The sequence below is a fragment of the Leucopleurus acutus genome (assembly GCF_964270905.1).
Source record: "Leucopleurus acutus genome assembly, chromosome: 1".
Classification (NCBI taxonomy): Eukaryota; Metazoa; Chordata; class Mammalia; order Artiodactyla; family Delphinidae; genus Leucopleurus; species Leucopleurus acutus.
In genome coordinates this window covers 28046227-28067768 of record NC_139142.1, presented here as the reverse complement: position 1 = coordinate 28067768, position 21542 = coordinate 28046227, and the positions used below count along the sequence as shown (strand labels likewise).

Genomic DNA, 21542 nt, shown 5'->3' with positions numbered 1-21542 from the left:
TTATTGTTTAATGGGTACAGACTTTCAGTTTGAGAAGATGAAAAAGTTCTGGTGATGGATGGTGACGATGGTTGCACAACAATGTGAATGTACTTAATGCCACTGAACTGTACACTTAAAACTGATTAAAATGGTAAATTTCATGTATAATTTACCACAGTTTTAAAAAAACCAGCCAAGTGATAGAAGTAGAAGTAATTGCTCTTAAAATTTCTAGCTTATTACTAAGTTGTCTTTATATTTAAAAGTTTTGTTCCTTATGTTTGAGTTTTCCCCTGTCTTCTCTCAACTTCTTTTCCTCTCTTTGGCCATGAAGAATACTGGAAATGTATTTTTTTCCTTTGGTCTTTTAGCCATATCCACTCTCACTCAATGTGCACTCTAGATTTTTAAAACTTTTCATGCTCATCTTTTACAGAGCTTCACCCTCTCCCTGTAATCTTTTTAATCTGACAAAATCAAGTTGAGCACTTTGAACTTAAATTTAGCTTCTAAATAAGTATCTTATCCTAAAATATTCCACTGCCTAGCTCTCTCACTTCTATTTTTAGTGTTCCACCTGTTTCTGTCTTTAAGATTTAAAATTATCACCATTAAATTATCTTGCTATGAAAAAAAGTTTAGGTCATTTAGTGTTTCTCTCTTTTTTTTTTTTGGTACGCTGGCCTCTCACTGTTGTGGCCTCTCCCATTGCGGAGCACAGGCTCCGGACGCGCAGGCTCAGCGGCCATGGCTTACGGGCCTAGCTGCTCCGCGGCATGTGGGATCTTCCCGGACTGGGGCACGAACCCGTGTCCCCTGCATCGGCAGGCGGACTCTCAACCACTGCGCCACCAGGGAAGTCCTAGTGTTTCTCTTTTTAACGCTAAAATTGCTGGGACATCTTTGAAAAGGAGAAAATTGAAATCTAAGTAAAGCCATTAATTACTTAATGTATGAGAATAACACTCACAGTAGAGTCTGAGTTATGCCCTAGATTGTGGTATCATAGGGTCACACTTGTTGGTTATTGGATCCTACTCTCAATAAGTTTATTTTGTTATGGTTGAACTTTCCATCAGTAACATTCCTTGGGAATTTGAAAATTGGTATTTTGTGTTTCACACAGCTTTTTTTGATTGCCATTTTTGGATGCTTTAGTTAGGCAATTTATTAGAGTTGAGTTATTTCCCAATTAGAATGCTATTGGAAATTCACTTAAATATATAGGTTCAGCTAACATCCATCTTCTCATAATGATACAATAAAAAGAAAAGAAAGAAGAATAAAGGAAAAAAATTTTTCTCCTTTTGATGAAAACTCTTAGGATTTGCTCTCTTAACTTTCCTGTATATCATACAGCAGTGTTAGCTATAGTCATCATTACACCCCTAGTACTTATTTACCTTATGACTGGAAGTTTGTACCTTTTGACCACTTTCCTCCAATTACCCCTCTTCTTACCCCCCACTTCTGGTAACCATAAGTGTGATCTCTTTTCTATGAGTTTACTTGTTTGCTTGTTTTAGATTGCACATATAAGTGAGATCATACAGTATTTTTCTGTCTCTGTTTTATTTCACTTAGCATAATGCCTTCAAGGTCCATCCAGGTTGTTGCAAATGATAGGATTTCCTCATTTATATATGGTCGAATAATATTCCATTGTGTGTGTGTGTATTTTCACAATGTCTTCATCCATCAACGGACACTTAGGTTGTTCCCATGTCTTGACTATTGTAAATAATCCTGCTATGAACATGGGGTCCCTTAGAATATTTGGGAAAAAAATTTAGTTTAGAGAAAAGCACATGTTGACAAATTTTATAAATATGTATGTTTTCTGGGGAGTGAGTCCATAGCTTTTTTTTCAGATCTTCAAAAATGTGGCTTACCCAGAAAACGTTAAGAACCACTGTTTATATCATTAAATCAACCAATTTATGCAGCTAATTAGTATACCGAGCACACAATATGTACTCAACAAATGTTAACTGTCGTTTTGTTTTTTTTTAATTAGTTTATTTGGTTGTGCCAGGTCTTAGTTGTGGCAGGCGGGCTCCTTAATTGCGGCAGGTGGACTCCTTAGTTGTGGCATGCGAACTCTTAGTTGTGGCATGCATGTGGGATCTAGTTCCCTGACCAGAGTTGAACCCAGGCCCCCTGCATTGGGAGCATGGAGTCTTAACCACTGTGCCACCAGGGAAATCCTTAACTGTTGTCATTAATATTGAGCACCTACTGTGTACCAGGACAAGAATGGAGAGGAAATGGTGTTGAAAAATTAGGCAGGGGCTGGATCATGTAGGATTTTATAGGTCACAATAGATGTGCATTCATGAATTTAGCTGGGAAGAAGTCCTTTAAGCTGGAGAGTGGCGTGAACTGATTGACATTTTAAAAAAAAATCTGTCTAGCTACTTTGTGGAGTGTAGATTTAGGGGTCAGGAGGGGGAGGGGTAAGAATGGGAGCAGGGAGACCTAGTAAGAGGCTATTGAAGTAGTCCAGGAGAGAAGCTATGGTTCCTTGGTTAATTAATGTGATTTCATGGTGTGTTTTAGAGGGACAAACTACTGGACTTACTAATGGGTTGGTTATGGAAGAGTGAAGGAAAGGGAGGCATGAAGGATGACACCTGGGTTTTTGGTTTGAGAACTGGAGTTGATGGTGGTGCTATTTATTGAGATGGAGAAGACTGGGGGATTATGGTTTTTCACACATGTTAATAGAGAGAGATGTCAAGTAGCCACTTAGATATATAACTCCAAAGTCCGGGGAAAGATTAGGGCTGGAAGTAGAAGTATGAAATCATTGGCATATAAATGGTCGTAAAGGCTATGGGACTAGATGAGATTTCTTTGGGAGACTTTTGGTAGGGAGTGAAGTCAGCCTAGGGTGGGCCCTGAGTGGAAGAGGAGACTGATGGAGTCAGTGAGGAAGGAGAAAAACCAGCATAATTGTTTTATAGAAGCTGCAAGTGGAGTGTTTGAAGGAGAGTGGTCAGTGGGTGGATGCTGCAAAGAGGTCACGTAAGAGAGAACAGAGAAGTGACCACTTGATTTAGCAACATAGGTCATAGATAATCTTGACAACAGCCGTTTCCACACATGTAGGGGCAGAAGCCTGTTTGTTGTAGGTTAAGGAGAGAATGTTAGGTGAGGAAGTGGAGACAGCAGGAGGAACAACTCAAGAACTTTTGCAGTGAAGGAGGAGTGAGGAAGTCATAGGGTCAAGGAAGAGTATCTTCAAAGAAGGTAAATTCCAGAGCAGGCTTACTTGCTGAGTTGAGCCAGTAGAGAAAGGTAGAAACTGGTTGTGCAAGAGATTATTCAAGATCACATCTTTGACAAAGCAAGAGAAGATGGAATCCAGGGCCCTATCAGAGGAGTTTGTTTTTCTTGGGACCAGGGACACTTCATTGATTGGGAGGAAAGTTCAAGAGTATGAGTAAAGATGCAGATGGGTTTGTTGACATTCATTTTTCCCAATACCCCACTAAAATATTGTTCTTGTTTTAGAGATGGGAAAATTAAGGTTTGATGAGGGAAATGACTTATTTGTGTAACATCATGGCTTAGTAGCATCAGTAGTCATAGAACTCAAATGTCTAGACTTCCAGGTGAGTGAGTGTTCCAGTTTGTTATGTTCTTTGAGATTGATATGTCATAAAATGTAAAATAATGTGTTTTGTATCTTCTTAGCTCATCTGAGTGTTTTGTTCTAGGGGCAGATCTGGAAGCATCTTTGCTAAGTTTTGAAAAACTTGACCGAGCTTCACCAGATCTTTGGCCAGAGCAATGTAAGTTCTTGGTTTCTTTATATCAAAATCAATGCAGGAGTGATTTCCCTGGTGGTGCAGTGGTTAAGAGTCTGCCTGCCAATGCAGGGGACATGGTTCAGTCCCTGGTCCAGGAAGATCCCACGTGCCGCCGAGCAACTAAGCCCGTGAGCCACAACTACTGAGCCTGCACTCTAGAGCCCATATGCCACAACTACTGAAGCCCATGTGCCTAGAGCCCTTGCTCCGCAACAGGAGAAGCCACCGCAGTGAGAAGCCCGCGCACCGCAATGAAGAGTAGCCCCCGCTCGCCGCAACTAGAGAAAGCCCGTGTGCAGCAACAAAGACCCAATGCAGCCAAAAATAAATATTAATTAATTAATTAATTTAAAAAAAAAGAAGCAGCAGCTCAAAAATCAATGCAGGAAAACCAGTGCTACTTTGAGGGAGATTTTTGAAGAGTTATCATTTAGCTGTAGTGATTAAAATTTTAATTTTACTTCAAAGGAAGAGACTGAATTCTGTGGTCTGGTGTTAAGAATAGCTCTTTGGTAGTTTAATTTTTTCTGAACACAGTGTGACCCAGGAAATGATAGAGAGCCTTTAAAAAATAATTATTTTTGGGCTTCCCTGGTGGCGCAGTGGTTGAGAGTCCGCCTGCCGTTGCAGGGGACATGGGTTCGTGCCCCGGTCCGGGAAGATCCCACATGCCGCAGAGCGGCTGGGCCCGTGAGCCATAGCCGCTGAGCCTGCGCATCCGGAGCCTGTGCTCCGCAACGGGAGAGGCCACAACAATGAGAGGCCCGCGTACTGCAAAAAAAAAAAAAAAAATTATTATTATTATTATTTTTAAACTTCATCTGTAATGTGTCAGACAATACGAGATGCATAAAGTTATTCCTTACTTCCTTTAAGTATTCTGATAAAGTTAACTGCTGTTATAGTTTAGTACTGATATTTTGGACCTTTTTTTTTTAAATGCTTATGCAGATAGACAAATAAATATTTTAAGTGTATAGAGAGTTTTTTGTTTTGTTATGATGAAGTCATATGTACAGTGATCTACAGCTTAACATATTCTACCTAGTAACTTATTAATGGATCTTTCCAGGTTGATAAGTATAGACTTACTTCATTTTTTAAAAAATATTTCATTGTATAGATCTACTATAGCTTATGTATTCATACCCTATATGGAAACCTAAGTTATATCCAAGTTTTGATGTTACAAACAATTTAACAATGTATATCCTTGCACATATATCTTTGTGCATATGGAAGAGGATGACTGTGGATGGGAGTACCCATTTCCTTACATACTAGCCAGTATTGGATGTTACTGATATTCATTATTTTTAGTTTATATTTCTTTATTAGTGAGGTTGAACCTTATTTTTAAATACCTGATTTTTATTTTTCTCTTTTTTAATATGATTCTTTCTGTGAGATATTTAAATAAACAATTGGATTGATAGAATAGCATACCTAAAAAGGAAATTTTAAATTTTTGGTAAGAGATATTAGATCTCACCACCGTCTTATTCAGCTAACTCCTGATCCTTTGAAGTTCAGTTGAGGCATTATTTTCTCTGAGAAACTTTTCCTGCCTCCTCAGTCTGATTTAGATTTTCATTTTTTGTCCTCCCATAGCAACTGGTATTTTTCTTGAAGCACTTAAAAAATGTTATAGTTATTGATTTACTCTGTCTCTTCTTCCAGACTGTAAACTCCTGGAAGACAAGGCTGTTTTCTCATTTGAATCCTCTATGTAAGAGACACTAAAATGTTTACTGAATGACTAATGTTGTGCTTTTTCTTTTTAGTACCAGGTGTTGCTGAATTTGCAGCTTCCTTCAAAAGCGTAAGTAATATCTTACTTACCTAATGAAGTTTTCCCAACATTTTGCTTCTGGGTAAAATCTCAACTATCTCTTATTTCTTTATTTTCAAGAATAATGTCATAGCCTTCAAAATATTTTGTAACCACAGCCCTGGAAATCTGTTTATATTATCATCATGTTAATGATGTTCATGCTCTATTTTGATATTTTGACCTTTGACTATTAGCCTCTTCTCTCAGCTTAAAAGATTTTAAGGTAAGGCAGTTGAAATATTTAATGTAATGCCAGTATTCTGTTTGCCCAAACTATGATTTTGAAGCTTTTCTCTTTTGTTTATGTGATGCATTATGACTTTAACTTATACCTCCCTAGAGGATTTTGAAATTTCTCAGTGGCTCGTCAGAAACTGAAGGAAGACATTCATTAGAGCCACAACTTTTCTGTTTCCAGGACAGCAGACATTGTGCTAGATGCTCTAAATATGTTCTCTTATATATTCCCACAACCAGGAAAATATGATGATTATAATATTAGCTAGCACGTGCATGATGCATACCATATGCCAGGCACTGTTCTAAGTACTTTACGTACATTATTTAGTGTTTACAAAACCATGTGAGGGGGACTTCCCTGGCAGTCCAGTGGTTAGGACTCGGCACTTTCACTGCCAGTGGCCCCAGGTTCAATCCCTGATTGGGGAGCTAAGATCCTGCAAGCTGCATGGTGCAGCCAAAAAAAAAAAAACCAGAAAAAGAATAAACATATGAGGTATAGGTACTATTATTATCCCTATTTTACAGACAAAGAAATAGACACAAAGAGGTTAAGTAGGTTACCCAAGATCATAGGCTGTATATAGCAGAACCAGGCTTTGAGCCCATAAGTCTAATTACTAGCATCCATATTCATTATACCAGACCTAAAAGCATTTGTGCCCAAAGTTAAAAGCACTGACTGGCAGAGAAACTTGGAAGTTAAGTTACTTGCCCAAGTCCTAGTGAGTGACAGGCCAGGATTTGAGCACAGATCTGTCTGATTCCAAAGCTAATGCTCTTTCTAGTAACAAATTGGGGATTTGTAATATAACTCTCTTAGTACCTTACCATATGCTTAGCATTCTCCACTCATTAATAGGGTTAAAGGTGCTGAGTTAAATATTAAGGCCCTTCTTCTGGGCCTGTGGCTTTCAGGTCCTATGAGCATGTTTGTTCAAAGGGAGTCTGACTTTGTAGCCTCTTTCATTTTTTTCAGGAGCTAGGGTTGTATGAAAGCTGGAGTGTGCCACTTTAGCGTCCAGGAAGGCCTGAGCATGAGGAGTACAGGATAGCATAGGGCTTTGGAGTCAGACACACTTGGATTTGAGTCCTGAATCTGCTACTTTACTATCTGTGACATGAGCAAGTTTCCTAACTTTTTCTTTTTTTTTTTTTTGCGGTACGCGGGCCTCTCACTGCTATGGCCTCTCCCGTTGCGGAGCACAGGCTCCGGACGCACAGGCTCAGCGGCCATGGCTCACGGGCCCAGCCGCTTCGCGGCATGTGGGATCCTCCTGGACCAGGGCACGAACCCGTGTCCCCTGCATCGGCAGGCGGACTCTCAACTACTGCGCCACCAGGGAAGCCCTCCTAACATTTTTGAGCCTTAGTTTTCTCATCTGAAAGTACCTCATAGAACTTAGTATAAAATGCCATAATGCATGTAAAACACTTTGCATACTGCCAAGAACTAATAAACAGTACATTGTAGCTATTATTATTAGATCAGATTTTATCTAGTAGATTGAGTAGAAAGTACCTGATTTAATTTTCTTAAATTCTCATAATGAATTTTTAGTTTAGTTAATTATATGCGTTACAACTAAGTACTTTAAGTTGTAAATATAAATAAGTGGTTTTTTGAAAACTTTTATTAGAGCATGGTGTTTTTTGAAAATCTGATTAAATATCTGCACTTTTTCCCTAGAAGTATGCACATATATATTGAGTTTTGTTTCTAGGGGTTCAGGGCCATCCCAGGGCCCCAGGTTAAGATCCCCTGGTATAGTCCGATTCCCTGCTGGAGTAGAAGTGGTGAATTTGACCTAGAGCCTTCAAGGTGAGGTAGTATAGAGTAGTGGTTTTTGAACTCAGACTTCATGGGTTTTGAATCCTGGCTCCAATAGCTTTGTGACCTGAGGCAAGTGATTTATAATCTTCCTATACATCTGTTTTTTTTAATTTGTAAAATGAGGAGGATAATAATACCTGTTTCATAGGGTTGATTTGGAAATTAAATGACATGATGCATATAAAGTGTTCTGCTTGTCACAGAGTGCCAAATAAATGTTAATTTTTAAAAAAGGAAAAGGAATAAATAAGTCCTGGATTTGTAATGTACAGCATGGTGACTATAGTTAGTAATACTGTATTGCATATTTGAAAGTTGCTAAGAGAATAGATCTTAAAAGTTCTCATCACAAGAAAAAAATTTTTGTAGCCATGTATGGTGATAGATGTTAACTGGACTTATTGTGGCAATCATTTCACAATTTACACAAATATTGAATTATTATGCTATACACCGGAAACTAATATAATGTTATATGGCAGTTATACTTCAATTAAAAAAAAAGAAAAAGAGGGCTTCCCTGGTGGCGCAGTGGTTGAGAGTCCGCCTGCCGATACAGAGGACACGGGTTCGTGCCCCCGTCCGAGAAGATCCCACATGCCGCGGAGCGGCTGGGCCCGTGAGCCATGGCCACTGATCCTGCGCGTCCGGAGCCTGTGCTCCACGACGGGAGGCCACAACAGTGAGAGGCCCGCGTACCGCAAAAAAATATAAAAATAAATAAATAATAAAAAATACATATGTAATGCCCTTGCTCCATTCTTTCCACGGGACCCTCTCCCAGACCCTGATATTCTAAATCAGGACATCTGGGTTATGGCCTAGTTGTCTGTATTTTTTTATAGTTACACAGATGATTCTCATGTGCAACCAGGATTGAAAACTGTTACTCCAAAGCTATTCCAAGAATGGGTTCTCTTTCATGTTTTGTAAGTTCACTTTCAGAAATGAAAAGAAACTTAAAATTCTAAAGTTTTCTGAAATGTTTACAATAAAATGAAATTTCAAGTAATGATCATTCCAATCTTCTCTCATTCAGATTGAAGATTTTCTCATTTTTGGTTCTTCTTTGAATCTTCTCCTCTGCCAGAGAATGTTACTTCCTGATTATTGTTTCAAACAGTTCAGTTGGAGGCTTTCACCAGTACTGAATTTCAAGTAATTTCTTTCACAACTATACCAATCTTTTATGCATACAACAGTAACAGTGGTCAGACCTAATTCTTCCAAGATCATTTCTTTAAAACCAGCTTTTAAAGATGAGCAGTATTATTTTCTAAGGGTTTTATTTGTAGGCCATATCTGAACCTGGAGAAATCTAGGTCTTTGAAATTATAATTTGCCAGTATTTTCAAACAACCTAAAGGCTGTGTGAAAAACTCCTTTTCTTATAAGAAAGAAGAGTAGGGTCTCTTCATACTTTGCGTATATCTGAATGGATATATTCTTATTTTCTGACAGCCTATTACTAGCTCTCCACCCAAATGGATGGCTGAAATAGAACGTGACGATATCGACATGTTGAAAGGTAAGCAGTGCTGGTGACGTTTAACCTTTAACCTGACATTTATGCTCCTCAACAAACTACCATTCCAATTTTTCTCTCATTATTCCCTTACCAGTATTCTTGGCTTCAAATTGCCTATTTAACCATCCTTATTCATGGTTCTTCATGTCTAAATGCCCTTCTCTACTTTTCCATGTGTAGAAATCCTGCCAATTCAAGACTCAGTAATAATGATTTCTTCTGCTGCTAAATTCCTTTAATATTAACTTTATTTTGTATGATGCTTAGAGTTAAGTAAAAGTTCTCACATAAATTTTCTTATTTAATTCTTATACAGGTTCTGTGAGTTAGGTATGATATCTAAGTTTCAGAGGTTAACTTAACCAAGGTTTATTAGAAAGAGTTAAAATTTAAACCCTGATCTTTTTTTTTTTTTTTTTTTTCCCGCGGGCCTCTCACTGTTGTGGCCTCTCCCGTTGTGGAGCACAGGCTCCGGACGCGCAGGCTCAGTGGCCGTGGCTCATGGGCCCAGCCGCTCCACGGCATGTGGGATCTTCCCGGATCGGGGCACGAACCCGCGTCCCCTGCATTAGCAGGCAGACTCTCAACCACTGCGCCACCAGGGAAGCTGCAAACCATGATCTTTTTAAGACTAGTCTCTTACCGCTATAACACAAGTGCTTTATTTAGGATTTACTGCCATATATTGCTGCCAGGACTATTAACTGACAGCCCCTTAGTGGGTTAAGAGCTGTCTTTTAGTTCTTTCTATCTCATCAGTTTCTCTCATAAAGAATACTATAAGTAGTGAATATTGTTGTCTGATAAATGACTTGGAACTCAACCACAAAGTAGAAATTTAAATTAAAAAACATTAATTTTCCTTGATTTTGCTCTACTTTATTTAATTTTTTTATCATCCTTCTGGTGATAAGATTCATGATGGTTGTGAAGTAATAGACTGAAGTTAAGGTAAAAAATCTGGGATTCTTAAGCTATTTAAGCAGCTGAACAGATCAAGAAGCCTACTTATGCCAGATATAGGTAATGAGTGTGGCATGATAAGTTGCAGAAAATAACACCTCTATTTGATTTCAGAAGTAATTCATTCTTCTGCATGAAATGCTTAAAAGCAGATCCCCTCCTCCAGCCAAGGGAAAATTAAGTCTCAAGGGCATCTCGGGTTCATTGTTGTAATGTTCCAAACAGACATTTATATAATATCCCATCAGCATGTATTTTCTAAGGAAACTTTAAAGTTTTAGTAAGGGATCAGAGCATTATGTTTCATGCAAATTGACCTATGTCTAAAACCTAAAAGGAATTGGGTGCTATTTAAAGGAAAATCTCGGAAAGTAAGTTTTTATTTTAAGTATACTGTCTTCTTATCTGGTAAACGTAAAAATTTTTATAGGAATTTGATTTGAAGGTAAAGTTTGGATTAATATTTAGTCTTTGTTTTCTAAACTTAGGGAAATAGGGAAGAGTGTTTTATTGCTGTTTGATTAATTGGAATAATGAGGACTTGTAAATGACAGTGAGACAGAGATCTGTCTGTAGGCTTTCTCAATTCTGTGTCGGATCACAAGTTTCATATTTTAATGGTGTATTCATTTTGTGTGATTGGCAAAATGAATGTAATAAAAGGATCCTCAGGATAAAACACATAATTTGCTATTGTGTCTATGATGACTCTCTTCTCATTAAGTGGGTAAGCTCATCTGAGGCATTTTGCAGTGGTGGAAAATTCACTGGTATGCGTGTGTGTGTGTGTGTGTGTGTGTGTGTGTGTGTGTGTAGGGGGAATGATTGGATGAGAAGAGATGAATCCATTTTCTATTTTTCTATAGGAATTAAACTTGAAAACATTTATAACAAGGATTTGCAACCTGAATGAGTTGTTACTAGAAAGCAGTGGAAAGAAATGGTAATGAAATAAATGATTCTGTTTCAGAACTGGGGAGCCTCACCACAGCTAATTTGATGGAGAAGGTACGAGGCCTTCAGAACCTGGCCTATCAGTTGGGGCTGGATGAGTGTGAGTACCCAGATCACATTTATTCAGGGTTGCATGTTGTATATTTCGTGATGAGTTCTGTCGTAATTCAGAAAGTATCTTTATTAGGTGTTTTAAAGGTAAGAAGCCATTGTAATCAAAAGTATGCCACTTATGATAGAGTGTGCTGGAATAATTACTGAGTTTACTAGGTTACAAGTTGTTTTTCGCCGTACAATGAAAATATATTGGAAACTCTTAGAGTTTTAAGTGATAGAATGTCGTCAAACTAGCTTAAGCAAAAGAAGGATTTTATTCACATAAATCAAAATTCTAGGAGTAGAAATAGCTTTGAGCATCTCTAGAGCCATGACTCATTATTTATTTACTTTTTATTGAAGTATAGTTTTTTAAAAATATTATTTATTTATTTAGCTGTGCCAGGTCTTAGTTGTGGCACGCGGGTTCTTCGTTGTGGCATGCGGGATCTTTAGTTGCGGCATGTGAACTCTTAGTTGTGGCATTTGGGATCTAGTTCCCTGACCAGGGATCGAACCCGGGTCCCCTGCATTGGGAGTGGGGAGTCTTAGCCACTGGACCACCAGGGAAGTCCCTGAAGTATAGTTGATTTACAATGTTATAGTAATTTCTGCTGTACAGCAAAGTGACTCAGTTATACATGTATATACATTCTTTTTTATGTTCTTTTCCATTATGGTTTATCTCAGGAGATTTGATATAGCTCCCTGTGCTATACAGTAGGACCTTGTTTATCCATTCTAAATGTAGTAGTTTGCATCTACTAATCCCGAACTCCCAGTCCATCCCTCCCCAGATCCATGACTCTTAATAATGTCTTTGGAATGTGCTCTTGTTCTTACTTTTTGAGTTTTGCATCTCAAAGCTCTGCTTCACTCATGAGTTATTATTCTTCTTTGATCTAGCACTGGGGAAGGTGGCCAGTAGGAACTCCAGTTCATGTCTTTAAATCTTGTAACCCCAAAGGAAAGAACATCTTTTCTGAACATTCCAGAAGAAAGGTCCTGGGGAGGACTCTGACTGTTCCATCTTGGCTCACATATCTATCCTGGAACCAGTCCTTTGGCCAAGTAGCAAAGAGCACCGAGATGGGCCAGGCCTGGGGCCTGGCTGCAGAGGCAGGTTGGAATGGTTAGTCTGACTCAAATCATGTGGAATGCAATAGGGGAGGATTTCTTCCCCAAAGGAAGGGTTATATAACAGACCAAGAACATAATCTGCTAGCATGAGTAATGCTTTTAAAGTTCTCATCTATTCCTGTCTGCTGTCCATTCTTTTAGTTTAAAATTATTTCTTTAGAAACTATATCTCTTTCCATACTGTATTCATTATAAAACTGGAAAAGGAATTGTAGAAAATTTTCATTTTGTAATTGAAAGAAATACTCAACATAATTAGAGTGGTTAGAACTTTGTTCTCCTTGGATAGGTACCTCCCGAGACCTTCATAAATGCACAATTTTGAGAGGCTACTATAGCTTATAACTTTCTTCAGAACTGCAAGTTTTGTACTGATTAGCACAATCCCAACAATAGTTTCACAAATTGTTTCTCTTGTTTATAGAGCATGTAGTGGATTTGTCCACATCATTGATTTTACTACCAAATTCAACATTTCACTTTAAAATATAATTTAAAACTTCTAATTTTTGACTAATAGACAACACTTCCTTAGTCCTCTTTATATTTTCTTTATTTCCATTACTGTCATTAGCAGGTGACATTCTTTTACCAAGAAAACATTTTTTAATCACTTCATGAATCAAGGAGCAGAGAACAAAAAACTGCTTTGAGGTATGGTTGCTAGGTGGTCTGCTAGGTTCACTCATTGTTACCTAACTCCCCTGTGTACTAGTCATTTATTTCTCGTGATTAACGTTTATGTCTTGGCAAAATTACTGATTACCGTGTATGTCATGGACCTCAAGGGTTTATAATGAAAACCCTGTGATTATCAAATTCATGAATGCGAGGCTTGTACAGTATAGAACTTGATTCTGTTTTTAGCTCTGGATAATACATGCTGTAATGATCACAGCGATCAATCCTTTATCTCTGTGTCAATTTTTCTTATGAAATAAAGTTTTATGCTCATTATATCAAGAAGATGCTATATTACCAAATGTGTTTTTCAACAGTGTTGTCTCTAGTTTGTAGTAGATAAAATTACTAAATTTCCTCTGATTAGTTTTTCTTTTTCTATTTTCCTACTGAGAAAGATAATGAAGTATTTTTTCCCCACTTTTTATTATGGAAAATTTTAAACATATACCAAAGGAGAGAGAGTAGAATATTGACCTCATATACTTATGACTTGGCTTCAATAGTTAGCATATGGCCACTCTGTTGCACTTATACCAACCTACATAATTACTTAAAAGCAAATCTCAGGCATCATATCATCTCACTACCAAATGACTTCATATGTGAGTCCAAAAGACAAGGACTCTCTCTTTCTCTCTCTCTCTCAATCCATTATTCTCTCTCTCTGCAATTCCATTATTGTTCCTAAAAAGTTTTAATATACTTGCTTAATATCATCAGATAGCCAATCAGGATTCAGATTTCCTGGTTGACTCATAATTGTCTTTATATAGTTGACTGGTTTGAATCAGGATTTAAATAAGGTACTGTATTTGATATGTTTCTTAAGTCTCTTTTAATCTGTCAGAGTTCCACCTCCCGTTTATTTTCCTTTGCCATTTATTGTTATTTGTTCTGTAGAATTTTCCACATTCTGGATTTTTTTGCTTACATCCCTGTGGTAGTGCTTAATATGTCCATCTATCCCTTTTTATTTCCCAGTAACTAGATCTAGAAGCTCACACAAATACAGGATTGATTTTTATTTTTATTTTCAATTTGGCAAGAGTATTTCATAAATGGTGTTGTATACATCCTATAGAAGGGTACATCGTGTCTGCTTGTCTCTCTTTGTGATGTTAAGATTAATTCATTGATAAAGGTATTGCTAGCCTCATCTATTATTCATTGTAAAATTCTTCATCAGCCTTACACCCAGAGCATTAGCAGCCTTTGAAAACTGCCTAAATTCACTATTTTATTATAGGTTGCGAAATGGTAATACACTAATTCTGTCATTCCTTCTTATTAGCTAGAATTTTTCTGTAAAGAACTTTATCTTATTGACTATGTATTATTTATTACCTTGAAAGCTGTTCTTACTGGATGAATGATTCTTTCTCTTTATCAGTTTTTAGAATAATGAGTCGGTTCTCTGAGCATCAATAAATCTGTGTTAATGTCTTTCCACAGAATCAAAAACTTGGTGTGGTTTGTTTCAGTTTTTAATCCACACAGTTAAAATCATTATTATTTTTAAGTATTTATATTTCTGAAACTTAAGGCCTTGGAGGTAGGGGTTTGAAGTCACCTAGCTTAGTCACCTTAAGCATGGAACCAAAATTCTGCCAGACGAGTTCCATGAGCACAGCTGAGAGTTTTCAAAATTATTTTCTAGTTCAAAATTCAACCTTCTTTCAACTTCTGTAGCAGTGCTTTGCTACTGATTGTTATTTTCCCCAATCATAACAATTAGCTGACATACAGAAAATAGTTTTTAAATTTAGAGTTGGAAAGAATCACATTGATACGGAGTGGACTTCTTGGATACAAACTCTTTGTTTTATTGTATATAGTGTATTTGCATAAAAACAAGATCTTTTTTTTGTCCTCACAGATTATTCATCTACTCTAGGGGTTGACATTTACTTGACACCCTAATCTGGTGTTTCGAAGTCTCTCTCAATCCTCTTTCCTGCATTAATTGAGAGGATGACATGGATGAAAAATAAGCAATAGGAACTGATGAATCCCCAAGGACCAGTGATCCTGTTTTCATGCAAATATCTGCACTGATAAAGATGATGGAAAGAAAAAATGCAAAAAATATTTGTCCTCAAAACAAGGTTGTTTGTCACTTCCCTGGAGCATTGTTAAATGTTAGTATAGAGATAATGTGAACCTTCTAGGGCTGATAGTAACTAGATTGTGTCTTTTGGAAGATGAACCCTGCCCTTTGATTTGGTACATTTTTATGTCTCAGACAGCTCTTCTGGTGTGCAGATTTTGGAATGCAATAATGTTTTGTATAGGTATTTATAGCTTTTCATGATTGGGGCCCTCTGACTTGATTTGGGCAGTTAATTTATGTGAAATTCCCATGAAAAATATAAAAAACTGCCTTACCATATAAAGAATTCCATTTCTGTTACTTCCATCCGAGTTCAGTGTCCTTCCTGTTTACTGAAACTATTGTAGTCACCTTCTAACTGCCGTCCCTGCCTTTCAACTACCTCATATCAGTCCATCTTTTTTACCACTAACAGGTTAATTTTTCCAAAGTACCATTTGCTTCTGTTTGTCCTTTGCTCTTAAGTCATTAGTAGTACTTCATTACCCATATGATAAAATTCAGATTCCTTAGCATGGCATTCAGAATCCTCTTCACTCGGGGCCGAGCCTAATGTCTAGCCTTCTTACTTCTCCTCTACCAGAACACCATGCATTGTCCTCATTTGAAATATTCTTCCCAGAACACTCCCCCATCTTCTTAATTCTATTCATGCTATTCCTTTTTCTCAGAAAACCCTCCCTGACCTATTTCTAATATTAGGACTTTTATTTGTCCTTCATTATTCAGCCAGAATCTACCTCTTTTATCAGCCTTTCCTTTTTATACCTGATTTGGAAAGTGAAATCGCTTTCTTGGCCTCCCAAATTGCTCCTAGAGCAGTTCGTTTGTTTCATTTTATCATTCTGGGAGATTTTTGGTATGTGTCTTATCTCTTGGATTAATTGTAACTCTTTAAGGTGAGAATCATATTTTGGGGCTGTCTTTGTAGCCCACAGAGTACCTGGCATATGGTAAACATGCAATGTGTATTTGCTGATTGAATGCATAATCAACTGCTTGATGCCTTTAGATGAAATGACAGATTAAAAAAATTTATTTTATTATGTATATATATTTTTATTTTTGGCTGCATTGGGTCTTCATTGCTGCGCGCAGGTTTTTTCTAGTTGCTGCGAGCAGGGGCTACTCTTCTTTGCGGTGTGCGGGCTTCTCATTGCAGTGGCTTCTCTTGTTGCGGAGCAGGGGCTCTAGGCACGCGGGCTTCAGTAGCTGTGGAGCATGCGCTCAGTAGTTGTGGCTTGCGGGCTCTAGAGCTCAGGCTCAGTAGTTGTGGCACACGGGCTTAGTTGCTCCACGGCATGTGAGATCTTCCCGGACCAGGGATCAAACCTGTGGTCCCCTGCATTGGCAGGCGGATTCTTAACCACTGGGCCACCAGGGAAGTCCCGAAATGACAGATTTTTAAAATGAAATCCACTGACTTAAAACTGAAAAAGTGGAAGCGTCTAGAAATTGTTCTTTTTCTGGATAGTCTGTGTTTTAGTGATGAGAAGTAACATTTGAAGTTCTCATAATGTCTGGAATTTTTCTCTTATGACAGTGGATGATCAACCACCCATAGTAAAGATAGTGTGAAGCTTGTTGGTAATGGTTTGGTTTTATCTTCTACCTGACCCTACTCCATTGCTATTATGATCTGGGCATGATCCTGATTTAGTCATGTTAAGTTGCAACAGAACGTACCTTGTTTTATTCCTAAGACCCATTGAACCCAGTAAATCCTACTGAATACTGATTCTCAACAGTTTTTGTCCTTTTTTAAAAAAGGTTTCCCCTGTCTTTGAAAGCTACAAACCTTGTAGTAGTTATGCAGATGACCTACTTACTGGCTATATTCAAGATATTTTTAAATAGGATGTGATGATTGGGAAAGCAGAAGACCGTGCCATTTGAAACTAGGGCTAAAGCTTGGGGTTCTGATGCATTTCTTCTTTTTCCTTTTTTTTATAATAGCTTTACTGGTATGTAATTCACATACCCTGCAATTCATTTATTAATAGTGTGCAATTCAATGATTTTGGGTATATTCAGAGTTGTGCAGCCATCACCACAATCAATTTTAGAACATATTCGTCACCCCTCAAAGAAATTCTGTACCCATTAGCAGTCACTCCTCATTTTCCCCCAAACTCCATAGGCCTAGGCCACCAAGGATATGCTTTCTGTGTCTATGAATTTCTACTATGGACATTTCATATAAATGGAGTCATATAATATATGGTCTTCTGTGACTGGTTTCTTTCACTTACCATAGTGTTTTCATTGTTCATCTATGTTGTAACATGTATCAATACTTCATTTTTAGGATTGAATAATATTCTACTGTATAGATCTATTTATCTACCAGTTATTCACATTATGTTTATCCACTAGTTGGTGGACATTTGGGTTATTTCCTCTATTCAGCTAGTGTGAATAATGCTGCTGTGAGCATTCATGTACAGGTATTTATGTGGACATATGTTTTCGTTCTCTTTAGCTTATAGCTAGGAGTGGAATTTCTGGGTCATATGGTAACTCTACATCTAACCTTTGGAGGAACTGTCAGACTATTTTCAATACTGACTCTGCACCATTTAACATTCCCACCAGCAGTGTATGAAGGTTCCAATTTCTCAACACCTTGCCAATACTTATTATTTGTTTTTTAAAAATTATTACATAATCCATCCTAGTGGATATATTATGAGAAGTGATATCTCATTGTGGTTTGGATTTGCATTTGCCTAATAACTAGTGATATTGAGCATGTTTTCATGTGCTTATTGGCTAGTTGTATATCTTCTTTAGAGACCTGTATTCAGATCGTTTGCCCATTTTAAAATTGGATTATTTGTATTTTTATTATTGAGTTATATGAGTTCTTTATTCTAGAAACAGGTCGCTTATTCAATATATAATTTGCAAAAGGTTTTCTTACATTCTGTGGGTTGTCTTCTTACTTTCTGGATGGTATTCTTTGGGACACAAAAGTTTAATTTTGATGAAGTCCAATTTATCAGTTATTTCTTTTGTTGGTTACATTTTGATGTCGTACCTAAGATACCGTTTCCTAATTTAAGGTCCTAAAGATTTATGCCTGTGCTTTCTTCTAAGAGTTTTATTCTTAGCTCTTATAGGTATTTGATCCATTTTAGATTAATTTTTTATATATATTGTGAAGTAGAGATCCCAATTCATTCTTCTGAGTGTGGATATCCAGTTGTTTCAGCACCATTTGTTGAAAAGACTATTCCCTTCCCATTGAATTGTCTTGGCATTTTTGTTAAAAATCAATTGACCACAAACATGAGGGTTTATTTCTGGATTCTCAGTTCTATTCCATTGACCTATATTTCTGTCCTTATGCCAGTCCCTCACTGTCTTGATTACTGTAACTTTGTAATAAGTTTTGAAATTGGAATGTGTGAGTTTTCCAACTTTGTTCTTCTTTTTCAAGATTTGTTTTTGGCTATTCTGGATCTGATGAATTTCCATAGGAATTTTAACTTGTCAGTTGTTGCAACGAGGTCAGCTGGGATTTTGGTAAGGATTGCATTGAATCTGTAGATCAGTTTGGGGAGTATTGCCATCTTAATGAAATTAAGGTGATTCATGAAAGTGGTATGTCTTTCTGTTTATTCAGGTCTCCTTTCATTTCTTTGAACAATGTTCTGTAGTTTTCAAAGTATAAGTTTTACACTTAATTTGTTAAAATTTATTCCTAAGTATTTTAATTTTTTGATGCTATTATAAATGGAATTGTTTTCTTAATTTCATTTTCAGTTTGCTCATTGCTACTGTAGAGAAATGCAATTAATTTTTGTATATTGATCTTATATCCTGCAACTTTACTGAACTCATTTATTAGTTCTAATTGTGTTTTAGTAGATTACTTAAGATTTTCTCTATACAGAATTATGTCATATGCAAATAGAGGTATTTTACTTCTTCATTTCCAATCATCCAGCCCTTCCTTCCTTTCTTCCTCCCTCCCTTCTTTCTTTCTTTTCTCTTTTCCTTTCCTTTTTTTTTCTTTTTTTAATTTTTGCCTAATTCCCCTGGCTAGAAATTCCAGTACAGTGTTAAATAGAAGTGGCAAGAGCGGACATTCTTGTGTTCCTCCTGATCTTAGGGAGAAAGCACTAAGTCTGATATTAGGTTTTTTGTACATGCCCTTTGTCAGTTTGAGGATGTTATCCTTTTTTTTTTGGCTGCACTGTGAGGCTTGTGGGATCTTATTTCCCTGACCAGGGATTGAACTCGTGCCATGGCAGTGAAAGCATGGAGTCCTAACCACTGGACTGCCAAAGAACTCCCTGAGGATGTTATCTTTTATTCTTAGTTTGTTGAGTGTTTTTATCATGAAGAGGTTGAATCTGATGCATTTGTTGTTGATTACACTTCACCATATACCATATAATAAAAATCTCAATTTGATTTATACTCATTTACTTGTACTGGTTTGAAATTACCTTGTATTATAAAGAAAAGATTGGCAAAAAGTTATTAAGTAAATAAGATCACACTGAGTATATTACTGTCTAAAAAAGCTTTAAGAAATTTAGCTTATTTTGATATAAGTAGTTGCTTCTGCTAATTTATCATTTAATCCTGTATGTTCATTTAGCTGTTTCGGTAGGACTATTATTTGGCTAAATTTAATCACTTACCAGTTTTTAAAAAGCAGCATTTTATTGTAAAAAAGGTTGAGACTTCCCCATTAAAACCTATGTCACCCCTGTAGTCTACGCTGATGAAGTTGTCTGTACCAGAAATTATTTGGTACAACTTCCTTCCTTCTTTCCTCCCTTTCTCTTTTCTCTTCTTTTTTTTTTTTCGGTATGTGGGCCTCTCACTGCCGTGGCCTTTCCCGTTGCGGAGCACAGGCTCCGGATGCGCAGGCTCACCGGCCATGGCTCACGGGCCCAGCCGCTCCGCGGCATGTGGGATCCTCCCAAAACCGGGGCACGAACCCATGTCCCCTCCATCGGCAGGCAGACTCTCAACTGCTGCGCCACCAGGGAAGCCCCTCTTTTCTTTTCTTTCTTTTTAATTTATTTTTTGTCCATGTGGCGGAGCATGCAGGATCCTAGTTCCCCAACCAGGGATGGAACCCTCACTCCCTGCAGTGGAAGTTCAGAGCCCTAGGCACTGGACCACCAGGGAATTCCCTGGTACAACTTTCTTTGGTGGTGGTACCAAAGAAAAACTTCTGCTTCCAAGCTAGGCTGTGGTAAAGTAGACTTCTCCACCATCTAGGTATGTGGTTTTTGAAAAAGTGACCATTTGTAGTAGTTAGAAATTGTTTCCCATATAGAGAAAATTGTAAAGAACAGTTAGCTCTTTTAATTTCTTATTTTAATCTGTGAAGGAGGGCAGGGAGAGAATAGGTGGGACTCTTACACCCTGGATATTCTTCTTTGTGGCCTGAAATCAGACTTCTTTAACTGGCTTACTTTACAAAGCCTGTACCTCTATCTATAATAGTTAAAAGTTAAATTAAATGTACTTGATTGATTGAGGAGAAAAATGATTTTTCACTAGCCTTTAACCTCTAGATGGCAGTATGAGTCTTACTGTACTTCTGGCTTTTCCTCTACCCATATCTCTTGAACTGGGTTTCTGATTTAGGTACAAATTCTTATGTCTTTACTGGACTACTTGCCTAACTTTGTTGATGCCTTACTTGATTTTTAACTTTTTATTTTTCCTTTTCATCACTCCACATTAAAAAAAAAATTCCCTTCTTGTTTGTTTTTTTGTTTTTTTTGTTTTTTTGTGGTACGCAGGCCCGCTCACTGTTGCGGCCTCTCCCGTTGCGGAGCACAGGCTCCGGACGCGCAGGCTCAGCGGCCATGGTTCACGGGCCTAGCCACTCTGTGGCATGTGGGATCTTCCCGGACCGGGGCACGAACCCGTGTCCCCTGTATCGGCAGGCGGACTCTCAACCACTGCGCCACCAGGGAAGCCCAAAAATTCCCTTCTTAAGCAATGTGTATTTTTGATGCTCTGTTTCCCTATTGTCAGAAATAACATTTTGCTTTTGATGAAGGAGATGGGTAGAAAAAACCAAAAACGTGGTAGTTTAATTCAATAGCTTCCATACCTGGGTATAAGACCCTCAGAATGGGTTCAGCTCTCTCATCTCAGTTTATCTTGTTCTGTCCTTTGACTCTCCTGGTTATCAAGTGGTATCAGACAATGCCTTATTAAATTAAAATAGGAATGTTAGCTAAAATTGATGAAATAAGCTTAGATTTTCAAGAAGAATTTAATTGTTTTAAAATAAAGCTTTCAGGGACTTCCCTGGTGGTGCAGTGGTTGAGAATCCGCCTGCCAGTGCAGGGGACACGGGTTCGAAGCCTGGTCTGGGAAGA

The 21542-nt window shown here is 37.6% G+C and overlaps 1 protein-coding gene across 2 annotated transcripts in view; it reads left to right on the top strand.

Annotated features, from left to right (window-relative positions):
- LIN52 (lin-52 DREAM MuvB core complex component) overlaps positions 1–21542 on the top strand; it is a 118780-nt gene that overhangs the window by 1587 nt on the left and 95651 nt on the right. Inside the window, exons 2-5 of one of the 2 annotated variants that reach the window (XM_082844249.1) lie at positions 3705–3779; positions 5582–5619; positions 9167–9233; positions 11167–11250. In XM_082844249.1, the coding sequence (XP_082700375.1) occupies positions 3705–3779; positions 5582–5619; positions 9167–9233; positions 11167–11250 (264 nt within the window). Of the gene's footprint in view, positions 1–3704; positions 3780–5581; positions 5620–9166; positions 9234–11166; positions 11517–21542 lie in introns of those variants that run through there. The other variant, XM_082844248.1, reaches the window with a different exon arrangement.